General features: G+C 37.9%; 1 protein-coding gene across 1 annotated transcript in view; it reads right to left on the reverse strand.

Annotated features, from left to right (window-relative positions):
- COBLL1 (cordon-bleu WH2 repeat protein like 1) overlaps positions 1–15,356 on the reverse strand; it is a 68,969-nt gene that overhangs the window by 6,338 nt on the left and 47,275 nt on the right. The window contains 6 exon segments of the mRNA XM_031058622.1: positions 1–2; positions 4–1,030; positions 2,373–2,458; positions 4,942–5,200; positions 10,450–10,518; positions 11,489–11,633. The exon segment at positions 1–2 is cut by the window's left edge and continues 539 nt beyond it. Coding sequence (XP_030914482.1) covers positions 1–2; positions 4–1,030; positions 2,373–2,458; positions 4,942–5,200; positions 10,450–10,518; positions 11,489–11,633 — 1,588 coding nt within the window.

Raw genomic sequence — 15,356 nt, forward strand, 5'->3', positions numbered from 1 at the left:
TTCATGGTAGGACTTAATGCATTTGACTTGTCCTGAGTCTCAGAAGAAGCATTTGTATTATCCAAGTTTAGCATCAGTGGGACAGGCTGCCTGAAAGACTCTTTATCCATCTGGTTGCTCTCAGTAGTAATCTCAGCTCCAGAGGTCACAGTATGCTCAGAAATGCTGTTCACCCTCTGCAGCAGACCATTTGCTGCTGCAGATTCATTTTGTGACCCAACCTGTAAAGGGACCATACTTTTTGACAGATGAGGAATTTCAGTTTGCACTATGAATTCTTTGGGGTCTTCCAAAGAAGATACCTCTTGATTCTTATGATCTGATAGAACTTCTGATTCCCAGCTCTTCATCATTTCTAAGAATTTTGGAGGAACTATCTTATAAGTAGTCATCCCAATTTTTGGTATGTAATCCCTTGTAATTTCATTAGCAGGTTTGGGTTTAGGTTTGGTGTCCGGTCTATAAAAAAGCTGACCTTTTACAGGAGAGTCATCTGGAGTTTCAGCAGTTGTTTCTGGTGAAGCAAAATCACTGCCATTTATATAGATGTGACTCTGGTCTTTTATTGGAATTACTTTTTTATGAGTAACTTCTTGTGTCTCAAGATTTTGTTCTATTGAAGTATCTTCACTCTCTTCATGCATTCCATGCATCACTTGAGGAAGGGAGTTGTTCTTATCTCTGTTGTGTTGAGGAGCCAGTTCTCTAAATGTGGATGATTCGACACCCTGAGGAACAGTAATTTCCTTCTGCTCAGTCCTTCCCAAATTGCTATCTGAAGTCTGGATTCCAACATCCTGAGTTTTTACTGTGTCCAAGCCAGTTGCATTTGTTTTGCCATCTTGCTTTTCTGAAATCAGTTGAGGATAATTCCTATGACTTACAGAGATGTCATTTTTACATGCCTGGCAGTTTGATAGTCTGTCAATTTCAAGCTTGTTATTTTCTTGAAAATCTACTGTTTTAATTTCAGCTGTCTGAAGTTCTTTCCCTTCTTCTGTTGTTGGAAGGAGTTTTGTACCACTGTGATCTTTAAGTTAAAGAAAGATTCCAAAATTAATACAAATGCCAAAAAGATTCAAGTTTCCTTATTACATTATGAAGCTCTGCATCCAGTGTATTTAGTAACAATTACTAGCTTCTCACTGATGCTAATATTTTCCCTAGCCCTTTTAAAGATGTATTTATATTTGATTATTAATGTCAAATAATTGTATTCTAACTCAAGTATTCTTCCTTAATAAACAGGTTACAGATGCCATGCATCAACTTAATAGAAAAATTATTCTAGAACAATTTAAAAAGTGCTAATGAATTCCAGTTCATTTTGTAGGCATCAGTGACTCAAGATCTCAAGGACTATTCAATATTGAGTTAGATGCAGTTTCTATTTAGTGCTACACATTTGTGGCTTCTGTTCTTAAGTTTTAATGTTACAAACCTTGTCAAGTACACCTTACGTATTTGTACAAGGAAACAACTGAAAAACATATGGACAAGAGCAATTCGCCAAACCTATTTTTCCTACCTTTTAGTTGGTCTGGTAATTCAATTTTCTACCTCTGGACTAAACATGTGATCATCTCCCAAACACATGAATATTTTGGTCAAATTCTTTTAAACACAATATTGGTAAAAAATACATTTTTCAGGAATAGTCATATGGAGTAGTATTTTGTAGGGGGAAAAAAAGCCTCATTTCATGTATGCTATAAAATGGTAGTTAAAATTTATATCACATATAAACAGGACTTGTGTTGTTATGATTTATTAACAGAGGTGCACTGAGTATAAAAGACTATAGAAGGCCTAATATATAAATCTGAAAATCAGTGTCACAAAAGAGCAAAATAAATCAGTCAGGCCACTAAATCCACAGAGAAATTTATGACCCATTAGATGCACAGGATGTCGTCATTTTGTTTCAGATCAGTGTGCCACTTTCTGCTACTTGTGCTTAAAAATATTTGCATTTTTATGCAGAAAACTCACCCTACTTTCATAAGCAAGGAACAACTGATGGCTTCTTCTTCCCCAGTGGGATGTGGCAGCCATGTCACCCCATGTGGCAGGACTGCCTTTGTGTCTAACCTTCCCTCTTCTCAGCACTGTCCCACCCACACCATCCTATAACAGCACAATGCAGCTTTGACTACTGCTAAAACAAAAATATATTAAAAACAACCCCCAAAAAACCCCAAAATTGCAGCCAGTTCTTGTCACCTCATCTCAAAGAAAACACACTAGAGCTAGAGCAAGTGTAAAGAAAATAATCTGATGATAACAATCCAAGAGTTGACTACATAGTCATTTCTTCAAAGGAATAGGAAAGTTCAAGCTTCGAGTATTAACAACAAGTAGGAACTACTCACCAACATTTTTATTTTGATCTAAAATTTCAAGCTTCCTATCTGTTTGAAATCCAGCATCCTCGGTGCTTATCTTAGTCTGTGGTCCTCTGCAAAGCACAACAGTATGTTAAATATGCTGGTATCATTCATTTCAGTAAACACAAGGAATGATGCAAGAGAACTGCCAATATTCTCCAAACACAGATGGACAAAACAGAACTGCTCTGCCAAACACTGGAATACTCAACAGAATCGATTAAAAAATTAAAAAAAGGAAATGCTGCCATGATATTTTACCAAAATGACATGCAGCTCCACTTGCTTCTGTGTTAGCAGATGATCAGTCTTCCTTTGTCTTCTCCCCCTCCTTTTGTTTACATGTGCAGCTTGAACAACCCCCTTTCCAATAGCAACTCCATTCCAGTAAAGCCACAATGGTTCTTCACTCATATAAAGTTTTCTGACACCCTCAATCTAAAATGTGTCCCTGACTTTGTCCTCACCATGCTGCATGAGACACTGACTGTGTATGAACACATGAACTGAGCAGTACAGACTTCTCAAAGTAGTCCCTTTCAAGAAATACCTTGAGAACAGCAAAGAAACACATACACAACATGTTACTTACATTCTAAACATCTTGGAAAACATACAATACCTATTTTCCTTATTTCTCTTGGGACAAGAGAACTGCAAAAATTCTGAATAAAAAACTCATCTTTTTGGGTGTGGGGTGGACATATTAAGTCCTTGGCTTCAAAAGGTAAATAAAAAAGGCAAAAATACTTAAAAATTTATTAATAAAACATTATTAAAACTTCAAATTTTATTCAAGGTATTTTTATAATACATAGTTAGAAATACTGGCATTATAATGATTCCAAATTATTTGCCACATCAAATGCATTAGTTGTGAGAACCAGTGCTTTGAGCTGACACATCTGCTTTGAATCATTTAAAATGATGTATTTCTCAATAACCATCCATGCTTGTGTTGTCTGTATAGTCCCAAACACACTGTAAGTGTCCCATAAACTGCTGAACAGGAGCATATGCTCTCAAAATTATTGTTGGAAGAAAGTTAAAGCTCAGTACTGCACTCTGTTCTCTTGCTTAGCTCCATTCCTTTTAACAGAGCAGGGTGACTGAGCTAAAACTATTAACAACAGGCTGAACTAGATTTTTAACAGGAATTTAAAAAAAAATCAAATCAAAACCCACCCAACCCAAAAGCCACAAAACACCATGGAGTATCGTTATGGAAATTAGTGGTTTTGACCGGAATATTTTGCATGTATCCTACGCTGTATTAAAAAGAAACACTTCTCAAAGTAACTAGATCTTATACATAAGATCAAAGTTATCTAAAGTTTTCCAGAAACATAATGTCAGAGAAGCCCCACTCCTCATTTTGGAATCCCCAAGATATTTCAGGAAGCAACTGCCAAACTCTAAAGCCAAAGTGCAGTACCTTCTACCTGATCAACACCAGATATGAAAGACATGAAAGGTTACTACCAATTCACAGGGTGGAAGGGAAAGAAAAATCTCCTGGACAATTAGACAAACTGGCCCAATAACACAGGCCAGACAAATTGCAAATTGAAGACAATTTATTAGATCCATAAAGAGGAAAAACACCCAAGCAGCTGGGACAATATTCACCAGGACAGAGTATCAAAGATTTTTGCAAAGCCACATTTGGCCTTGGACTGACAAAAACGTCCCTTCAAACACAAGTTAAACCTCCCTTTACTACCTTGAAAGTTCTTGGCTACTAGGGCAGTCACACGTTTTGGCTTCAGTACAATAATCGAAATAGTTCTTTCAATTTAATTTGGGAACAGTAGCCAGCTCAGTTGCCCCAGGGAACAGAGAAATAGTGAATTACATTAACACAATGGGACTTCTCTGGACAATCAACATTTATTTCAAGCAGGCACTAACTCATGTTGGAAACCTGCTGAGTCAGGTAGTTTAACAAACATGCTGAAGGGCAAAGGTACAGCATCACCAGAAGGGAAAAAGAGCAGTTAAGGAAACTAATGTGTTTATTCTTTAAAAAAGCTGAATTAACTTGTTTTCCTGAGAGCAAATGGATTGAGACAGGTCAAGACCACATATAAGGAAAAGAAAAAATAAAAATTAAAGCCAAAACAAATATGCAAGCAATAAGAATCATGCCCAAAAGAACAAAAATGGCTGATGTATCCATTTTCCCCCATCTGCAAGAATGAACTGGTACGTTTTTATTTAACTAATCAATCCAAATTTTTTTGCAGCGTTCTGCTCTAGCAAATACACTGGACATTTTAGACCTGGGTTCAGCTTTTCTGGGCTCCAGCTGTTTGAGTAGTAAGGAAAGGGAAGATTAAACAGAACTGCAGAACACTTCATTGTCATTTTTGCTGAAAAGCTGCATGAATTACTGTGCACAGAAGAGTGCTACAATAAAAGCTAAGCATATTAAAGCTCATTCCTCTCTCACAATTCTCTATTCTGTGCTTCACAATGAAACAGCACTCTGTATTTTATTTGCCTCCCCCATTGTCCCCCCAATGCTCCTTCCTTTGTCACAAAACGTACTTACTTGCCATCTGTGCTCATATTTTCTTGTTTTTCTTCCTCGAAGCTTTGCGTGTTGTCTGTGGGAACACTGCCAGAAGCAGGAGCTGATGAAGCAGGATCATTTTTGTCATTTCCCAGGGATACCTCAGCACAGCTGAAGGCTGCAGTAACCTCTCCTGTCCCAGGAGAGGTGTTGGTACTTCCACTGTCCTCTCCCTGTTGCACGCCTATCTCCTCCCTTTCATCAATCTCTTCCAGGTTGTATTCTGAGCTCCTAACATCTACAGTCACAAAAGAAAGGAAAAGAAAGTAAAAATACCTCCAACCCAACAAAACCCAAACCAAACCCAAACCCATAGCTCTCAATGCAGGTTGGAGATTAAAAGGGACTGTTCAAGGCAGCCTAAATAATTTGAAGAAGGAAATCAGTTCGGTTTTTTTCATAATTCCAGTAAATTTAAAAAAAAATTAAAATTTTAGAGATCCATTCAATCTTCACAGAATTCTCTGGTTCTTTTCAATTCTCTCTCTTGAGACAAGAATATGCTCATCACCATGCTACTGCCCATCTGGTTCTGTATCTACTGTAAAATATTTTCCATATTTAATCCAAGTATTGAATTAGGATTGTTTTATATATTTTCATTTATCTCATAACCCCAAATTTCATGGAGGTGGACAGTTGCTTTTACCCAGGCTTCTTGTACTTCCATTAGCTCTCCAGCGAGGTTTAAAACACACAGTTCCTCTATATCAGAGTAGGAATGTTCAAGAACTAAATAAAGGGTAACCAAAATATCAATTTTGCCCATGGTTTGAACAAGTTTCACCACCACTATGAAAAATTTCCCATAACCATCCTAAGTGTATTAAAGTATCTTGTGCAGTGCTTCATGTTACAGTACAAAAATAAAGTCCATAGAAAAGTGCTAATCCATTAAAATGCTGACATTTGCAGCCAGAGAACAGTTCAACTAAAAGGTTGAGTTGCTGGATTAGGACACAGATAAATCAGTGTACTTGAACTAATAAATACACCTGACCAGGGCACTCCCATCAGCTTTGGGTGCACTGACACCTGTTAGGGACAAGCCTTGCACTTGGGACAACTAGCTTTCAGTCTAAGCAGCATCAGTAAATTTCCAAGTGTAAAGCAAAGTCAACAAAGAAAACAAAAAGGAATATTGGAAAGTCACAGATCCCAGAGTACAAAAAAAAAAAAGTCAGACTGACAAAAATGTTAGACTGACCTTTTTTAGCATCTGGTACCCTACAATGCTTCCAGTACCTCTAGACAAGTACAGTGTTATAGAAAAGTAATAAGAAAATGTATGTATTGGACAAAGGCTCAGTACAGAACAGAAACTTTGGTATTTACAATAGGGTCATTAGTTGAGAGTTTGGTAATACCAAAGATACTCATTCCGAGTTACAGAGAAACTGCAAAAGCCAAATATTTTACTGTTTAATTCTTGGTTTTATATTGCAATCCTGTAATAGTGTTTTGTAGTTACACATTAAGCAATGTGATCAACACATGCCATAGTGCTGAATGCAGAGGCAATTTAGATCCCCAAGGAAAGAAAGGCAAGACTGCAAAGTGGTGCAGGTGAACCCCTTCCATATGGTTTCAGCACAGGTACATACAAATAAGTCACATTACAGTATTACAGGGACTCCTACAGGTTTACTAGTCATAAGGGCCTTCCCTTCCTTTCATTGTCCATCAACCCCTTTTCCACCTAGGGAACACTCATACCCAACAGCCTCATGCTTTGGGGGATCATTTTGGCGATGGCAGTACCATTTCATGTGTGACAAGTTAAAATGAAAAAACAAAGCATAACAGGATGTGAGCAAACATTGAATTGGCTAAGATTATCCCACAGCCCTAACTGGCTCTTTAGAACATTACCTCCTACACTGGTGAGACCTATTATGCTATGGGCCTGAGCCATCACCAACGACAGGAACAAAGACTGAGATTTTCAGTCTAAATGCTCTATGGAAACCTGAATTAGACAACAAAGAAGAGCCAGGACTTCTGACAAGAGAAATGGAAGCATTCTGGAGCTGCTATGGCTTTGTGCCCAGGCACTGCTGGCATTTCTCTGCTGCTTTTCTTTCCTCTGGAGAGGAGTGTAACAAAGGCTGAGTTGTATCTATACTCCTGGGATGGAAACTTAGCTTGGTTTGGTAGGAGATATACCTGCTATGTGAAAGTCTGTTTTTTGCTGTGCAAGAAACACTTCCAAGCATTGAGCTCAACTAACCTGACCTACAAATGGATAATACCAAACAAAACCAGCCCTCACACTTAAGAAATGCTCTACCTCATCTGTCAGCATAAGATCAGCCCTGCTTGTTAGTGGATTTTCATCTGTTACTGGGTCTCGTTCTAGACCTGGGCTGTCACTGCTGCAGGAGAATAAAACTTGAATACATTTGAACACAAACAACATTTAAAAGCCATCCTTCACTTACATCATGCAGGTAACTCCCTAGGGGAGCACTTCAGATTCTGATTTCTTTCCAAACCCTCAGTCTATAGCTTTTACATGCAACATGGAAGAACTTACAGCAATACTGGCTATATAATGTTGCCTTATTGCTTATACACGTTATCCATAGTTCCATATGTAATATAAATTGCATTTCTACCCGCATATGATTTATTCTCCTGGAACATTAGTCACTGGGTTTTAAGCACCCCTTAACCAATATAGCTAGAGCTATAGTGTGTCACTGTGAAGGTAGATCTGTAGATAAGTACACACATGTATATACATATACACACAGACCCCTGATGACTGAGATACCAACTGCAAGTCTCCTTTGAGCAGTAAGAACACCCCCTACACCAAGAGGCTGGTGCTACTCTGTGAGCTCTCCTGCTCATAAGCATCAGAGCCTGAAAGCCTGACTACACCATGCAAATCCACTCTTGACTCTACAGCCCCTAACAAGGTGCTTACAAAATACTGTAACCAATAGGATTATATCAAGGGATTTGTTTGATGGAAAGTTTTCTAAAAATCTCTAATTTCAAAATTCACTTTGCGTACTGTTTTACTTTCTTCCCTAGGAAAGTAAAGACTAAGCATTAATTAAACTTTGGGAAGGTGAACAAAAATCATAATTGATAAAGAGAATTGTTGCTTATAATCCCAAATGTTCACATTACTTCTCTGTCAATGCTTATTCTAGTAGACATGTGTCTTCAAACTACTTTTGTCAAGGTACACAGTTTTTACACCATGGGAAAACTGTCATTTCACAAGGGAAATGTTGCCTATTCCATCCTATATAATGTATATGTGTCTAAGTACTGCATAGCTAAGAGACACCAAAACATTTGCAGCGGTTCATTTTAGGGCAAAAGGTAACACTGTATTTGCAGCTTAGGTTTTTTTTTGCTTATTTGCTGAAGTAACACTGCATAACAGAATCACTCTGGAATGACAGTCACAGCCAAACAAAAACTCACAATGCTTCCCAGATGCCTGACAATCAAAGCAACATTAATCCAAATGGAAGGAACTCCTGGGTTTTGGTAAAGTTAAAATTATGTCCACCTTTGCAATTTAAGTGATACTGAACTATTTTATCCATTTAAAACAATACCCAAAGACAGATAATTTTCAGACTAGGAATAGGACAAGTGTACTGCATCTGATTTTGCTGCAGGTTAATACTGTTTCTCCCAGCATGAGGGCCTTTACTATAAGGACCCTTTATACACAGGCCTCATGACAGTTTCAGAGATGCCACCAGAGAGCAGCAGTATCCCATGAGAAAAAAAAAAAAAACAGGCAATGAAGCTGTGCTATGTGACTTTTAAGTACATTAAAAATAACCTGCACTACATTAAGTCTTCAGCAAAGGACACTGCATGAAGACATGAGGAAAACTAGAGAATGAAGATTGTCACTAACTGCAAAGGTAAATCCAAGGGCTCAACATAGACTGCCCTAAGCCCAGTAAAGATGATTACCTTTTTTAATTTCTTACCATTACAGCTTAAATTAAAATATTTAATTACAGCACTCAAATGCCTCAAGCAGAAGTTTCTAAATCTAAAAAATAAAAATAAACAAGCCATTTCTTTGAAGTTCAGGGTTGTTTATCTACACAGCACTTGTTAATTACAGTGATGGGAAAGGCAAAAATTCTAGCACAGATCAACAATCTTAAGATGGAAACAAGTAGAAGAAAACAAAAGAACTTGATTTAAAATCACAGTATGATGAACTTGCTCATCTTAGACCCATTGTATTTGGATGGACAGTTTTCAACACACAAAATTCAGTGCTAATAAACAAACCACGCACTCAGATTTGATTATTCTCTTTCATCTGCTGCAACAGCTAAGACAAGGAAAGGTTACAACTTTGTGAGATCTTCAACCCCAGACTCCACAGTATAGGTTCACACTCCCATTTAGTACGTTACATATTGTTTCTACTTCATGTCTTTTTCAATAATTTACATAAATTGCCCTAAACGCAAACCAAGCCCAAGTTTACTGGTTACTGTTTTTTAGTTTTCCCCCTCTGCCAGAGGCCTATCATCCTAGCAGATGACTTTCAGCTCTTGTGGTACATGGTTTTACTGCTCCAAACAATTTGACTGGCATACAGAATAAAACAGCTGGAAAACTACTTAAAAATACCTGTCAACTAGCACAGTAACTGAGTGCTTAGCCTTATATAATGACAGTAGCACTCCACAGGCTTAGCATTTATATACTTGATTATTAATAAATTCACTGAAGAATTATTTTTTCAGACTGCACTGGCACTGATTATTCTAAAAGCTTCTGCAAATTTTAGAAGACTTCTAGATGTTGTATACTGTAACTGAACCTCACAGTCTGGTGCTTACAAACAACAGTATTTCACAGTACAAACTGCATAAATTTAAAAAAGCATTATGTTCAGCAGCTAAATAATTGTATTTTAAACAGCTATACTTTCATAAATCCCATTTTTCCCATAATACCCAATAAATAACTTAATGTATAAACAGCTATTTATGCATTCAGTTTAGATTTACAACTTATGTTTTCAAAGGCTGTTCAGATGTCAACCAAAAGCCAGGCACAGATTTGCTCCTGCCCCTATGTTATGCAGGTCAAGGGCAGCACAAGGCAGGGTTCTAAAAACAACACTGGGCTTTAGCTTTTGAAAAGCTTGTTATGAGGTACAAAAAAAAATCACAGAAATTCTGGATAGTTCTTCTCTGTAACTTGTAAGGAAGGAGAGAAATCAGAGATAATGTTTAGTTTATTAAATGTAAAGCACAGATAGCAACACAAAATATATTGTATTTGTTTCTGTAGACAACAAAGGTAAAATATTCTTATTTTAGAATGCCACATTTTTACTTCAAAGGAAAACTTAATTGATCTGAAGCACTAAAATTAGTTCTGTACTTATGACACATCCGTAGTATAGTAATTTATTGGCTATGAATTAACATAACTTGCTAGGAAGTAAATTTTACCAGGACTTTTGTAGGAACAACCAACCTGTTTCAAGCTGCATTTCAGTGGCTCTTCCTTCCACTTTAGTGGAGGCTGATTCTGTTGACTCTGTTACTGCAAAAAGTGAAGCAACAACCTTTACCACCTCTCACTTTCAGCACCAAAAAAAGTTCTAGATAAAATGTTAGATTGTGGTCATACAGACTAGTGATTTCTTCAAGAAACTCCCCTGAAACAATTAGTTCAGGGGAGTTTTCCAGATATTTTCCACATATTTTAATCTCAACACTTAGGTATTTTTGAACCAGAAAACTGAATTTCTGATCAAAAGGAAGAATTATAAAAAAACAAGTGGACTTTCTCTAAGATTCTTCTAGTCAGTCCATTTGCTAATATATTCTCTCTGATTCAAAGTAGATAATCTTTTCTCCCCACCCCAAGCAGTCCATCTGAGTAACATAAACACAATTCTCTACTTAACCTAAATATAATTAATTTGGTATTGTCTGGGTTTTTTTTCTGATCTGCATGCTCTAAATACCTCTCTTCTCACACTTGTGGGAAAATAAGAGAAGATTGATGAGGAGCATTGTAAACACACTCAAGTGACTTGCAGTAGGGGTGCAAAACCCCACATATATGATATTAATTGCTTTTTAATCTTGTGTGTTTGACAAGTGGAACACCTGTGTTCAGATAACATAAGGCCTGTGATTAGACTTACAAGGCATCTTATGAGACGTGCTGGAGATTCCTGCCCTGCTGTGGCTAAGATCAAAGCACTGTGGCAAATACACCTGTGTGAATCCCTGACACAGAGGAAGGGAGCAGGTTTGGCAGCCGTCTGGCACAGGCTGAGCTCTGTGGTGCCGGTGTTCCCACTCGGGTTCCCACCTGGCACCTCTGCCTGAGCGCTGCTTCCAGGCTGCCCTGGCTGGTGAGGTAACATCAATAAACGCATCCTTTGCATCTGCGCTTTTGTGGCTGCTCACCTGAGGTTCTGATCTCATAAGGTGGCGTTACCTTAATGTTTAGCCAGCTATACTTTCTGTTGCCTTCCAATTAAACAGCATAAAAAGATTACCAGGCTCATTACTGCTTTCCCTTTGATCTTCTGGTGCTCTGGAGGGTGGCGAGGGCGCCTTGCGCTTCGTCCTGCGCAGCGAGGAGTTCACGGCAGCGGTGTCACTGAGCAGCAGGGAACCCTTCCGCACCAACCCCACAGGGGCCTGCCAAGGGACACGGGGCAGGAAGATTATTAGCAATCAGTGGAAAACACTGAAATAGCTCCAGTAATTATTCTCTAAAAGTATTTATAATATTCATTTGGGAAAGAGAGAACGTATTACCGAATGTATTGTGTTTTTCATCTTAATTCCTCCAAGGAGTTGTTTTTTAAAAAAAAAAGATTTTCTCGAGTAATTGAATATATTCACAGATGTGCAACATAGAGCAATAGAAGAAAATCAGTTGTTACATAAAGTCTAAAAGAGAATTAGAATTTTTTTTATGCCCAAAGGCTATTCTACAAACCTAAAATAAATCTTTTCTAAAAGTAGCTAAAATCATTGTGGAAATAAGTTTCAACTACATCCTACCACAATGACACAACACAGTGTTTCCTTCTCCATTCTTTCAACAGCAGTCCTAATTAGCCTGCATACATAATTAGCATGAATTTCTTTCCCTCCTTGAAATACCTGAACTTTCATAAAAATTTTTAGAATGCCTGATTTCAAAACTTATCAAGTACAACTGTCTTAAAATATTTAACAAAGTTAAATTTAGTAAGTTGCAAAAAAAAGTTATAGTACCTACTGATGTTACAGCGTAGTAATGCCCTCATTATTGTGGCAAAAGTAAAAAATCTTAATTCACAAATAATCAGTTAAAAAATGGACAAAGGATACCTGCTAAAGACCTCATATTTTTATGATATAGCAGTCCAATTGCATTTTAAGCTGTTTTTAGAAACACATTCTCTGTCTCAGAAAGACAGTGGTTGTAAATTTGCCTGCCGTTCTTGACTACAGTTTGCCTTATGCTGAAGAAAATGATAATATCCACACCTATTAGATGGCCAGTTTTCAGGATCCCAGCAATAACGGATTGCATTTTGCAACTGGACACAGCTGCCTGTTTCTGCAATAATTCTGATTCCTATCACTCGTCTACTCAACAATAAAATAAAATCCTGCAGTGACATTCATTTCTGTCTAGGATCCACACAGCTGGGTGTGGGGTCATCTCCAGAGAACTTCTCTGTGCTTCAATTAACCAGCCCGCTTCACAAAGCACAATATCGAGGAACAGAGAAGGCATAAAGACACCCACATATTCTTGTTTCACTGACAATCCTTTCAAAAACATCAGACAATAGAATTGTTGACCGTGTCAATTTCCACGGAAAAAGATGCTTATCATTTAGAAAGCTACCACTGAACAAATATCCAAAGATTCCACAGTAAGTGGGATATTAAAGGCCAAAAGCTACAGCATTTGGTTGTATACGATCAAATTTATAAAGAAAATGACAACAGAAAAGATACTGTCACAAGGTGTCATCTGTCAGGCAGTATTTGGCAGTTCCCATGAGATTGCAGTACAATACCTGAATGGATGAACAGGGCTTTGAACGAAAAACTATCCTCTGAGCCACCCTGGGCACCCTCAGTCATCAGCTTTGTCCCACCCTGATATCAGGTACAACAGAGCCACAGATACTGCACTATAAGGAACACCACTGACCAAAAATGTACACACAATTCTACCCACCACTCTAATGCCAAAGCAAGCACTCAAACCTTTCACAGCAAAACAAGAGTCAGGGTTTAAGGGAGAAAACATAAAGCACAAGGTGAAATGTTCTTTTAAGAACACCAGATGATAGGAACACAGCACTCCTAATTAAAAATACTTGCATGCTTGAGTAGTTTTTAAACAAGTCAATTTCTAGATTAAAATGTCACACAACAAAAAACACTTTACACTTTTATCATTTCTTATTCACAGTTCCAAAATGGTTCTTAAAAAGTAAAACTAACTAATAGTATTCAGCCCTTGAATTTATTCAGGAGGGGATATCAAATACAATATTATTGCCCCCAATGAGGTTTTTTTTCTTGCTGAAGCACTTCCTCCTCAGAGTTGGGCAGGTGTGTTTGTCTGCTCTCCAGCAGCTGTGCTGAGGCTGCAGCCCCTCTGCTCTGCACAAAGCCACATTTCCCTGTTCCAAGGTCTGCACCTCCTGTGCTCCACGCGGCTCCCTCAGCAGCTCGGGTCGCTCCGAGCTCTGCGCACGCTCGCTCGCTGAGCAGATGTCACCAGAGTTCCCTCTGCACACAACAAGTGTGTGTGTATGTGGGGAGGGGAAATGTTCTCAGCATAAGAGCACAAATGCTACTAGAAGACTTTTATAAGCCTTTCTACTGCCCTTTGCATCCAAAGAAACAAACAATTTGCAAAGAGAGATTTCAAGTAAGTACTAAATGTTCCAGTTAAGGTTCAAGTGTTGAACAGATTTTCTCAGGAATTATTCAACATATGAATATTAAGAGCTTTCAAATCCTAACAAAGGCTGTAATGTGAAAATAGTACTTTAAACAGATGGAAAAAAATTAAAATTATGTTATTAAGACATATCTGACAAAGCTTTGGAATATACATCTGGGTGTTCATGTGTCATACCAACTGCCTATGATAACCAGTGCTTTATCAGTTACATTTAAATTAAAATTCTTGTTAGGATCACTAAAGTAATTAAGTGTGTTTATGCAGAAACACCAGTGAACTCTGTTGTAACTTCTATAACACATGCAGGAGTTCTACTTTTAACACCATGCACCCTCTTCATCCTGCAACAGGCAAGGGTGGATATGAAAACTCTTTAGTCTCAAATTTGACACCAAATCCCACCCAAAGCAAACACAAGTGGATGTCAGTGCTTCCTAAGTTCCAGCCTCTGTAAGCAGTGGCAGACATAGTGTCTTGCCCTTCTTTTCATTTCAAAAAAAGCAAATAATGGTAATCAAGGCACAGTCATTTTGAAGCTGCAATGGAAACAAAAAACCAAAAAGCATTTGGGAATGAATATAGTGGTAGTGGGGCATTTCAGTGTGCTGGAAAGCCTACCCCATACCAAGGGTCACTAGAGAGAGATTTTCATATCACTACATCCCACTTCTTTTGCTCCATATACATCTATGTTTAACAGAGAAATATAGGTGACTGTATCATGTAGGGATAGCAAAGCACATTGCTACTCATATTTCTAGTATTTCTTTCTTCCCTTTGTATATGCAGGCATATGTCCATGAAGTTAAGCAAAAATATGTATTTGCTTCTACAATAACTCATGCACTCAATTTCTACTGCATGGCTTAAGGTCCCCAAAATACTTCAACTTATCCTAAGTACTACAAAGGAAGTAATATACCTCTGATCCATTGGAAAGAAAAGACATACAGAATATATTTGAAGAAACTCAGCTGGTGATATTCTGTCCAAACAACCAATATGACAGTTTTCTCCTAGGATTTATCTTGCTGGTAGAGAAGCAAATACAATAAAGGAGTAAAGTTATGCATGTGATATACTGAAAAGTGGATGCATTCAACATTCATCACCAATTCTGAAACATTACAGAATAATATCAGATTATTTTCATGCAAACTTCAGGTAGTCCTGAGCACTCTCAACCCTGGCTCTACCCAAAACTTCCCTGCTGTCCATAGTGCTCAATGCATCATTGTCCAACTTCTCCTTTAAAGAGCTGACCATAAAGTGCAGGCAAGCAAGCCTCTGGAGTAATTTCTTCAGCATGGAACTCACCCCTCACAGAAATCCTAACCAAGCTGTCCTGTGACAATGGCTAAAAAACATCTTTTCAGAAGTACTTTATGGTTTAGCTGCTTCCCACACTTCACCCATTCTCCCATCTTCTTCCTTTTCTT

The sequence above is a fragment of the Geospiza fortis genome, unplaced genomic scaffold (genome assembly GCF_000277835.1).
Source record: "Geospiza fortis unplaced genomic scaffold, GeoFor_1.0 scaffold112, whole genome shotgun sequence".
NCBI classification, from domain to species: Eukaryota; Metazoa; Chordata; class Aves; order Passeriformes; family Thraupidae; genus Geospiza; species Geospiza fortis.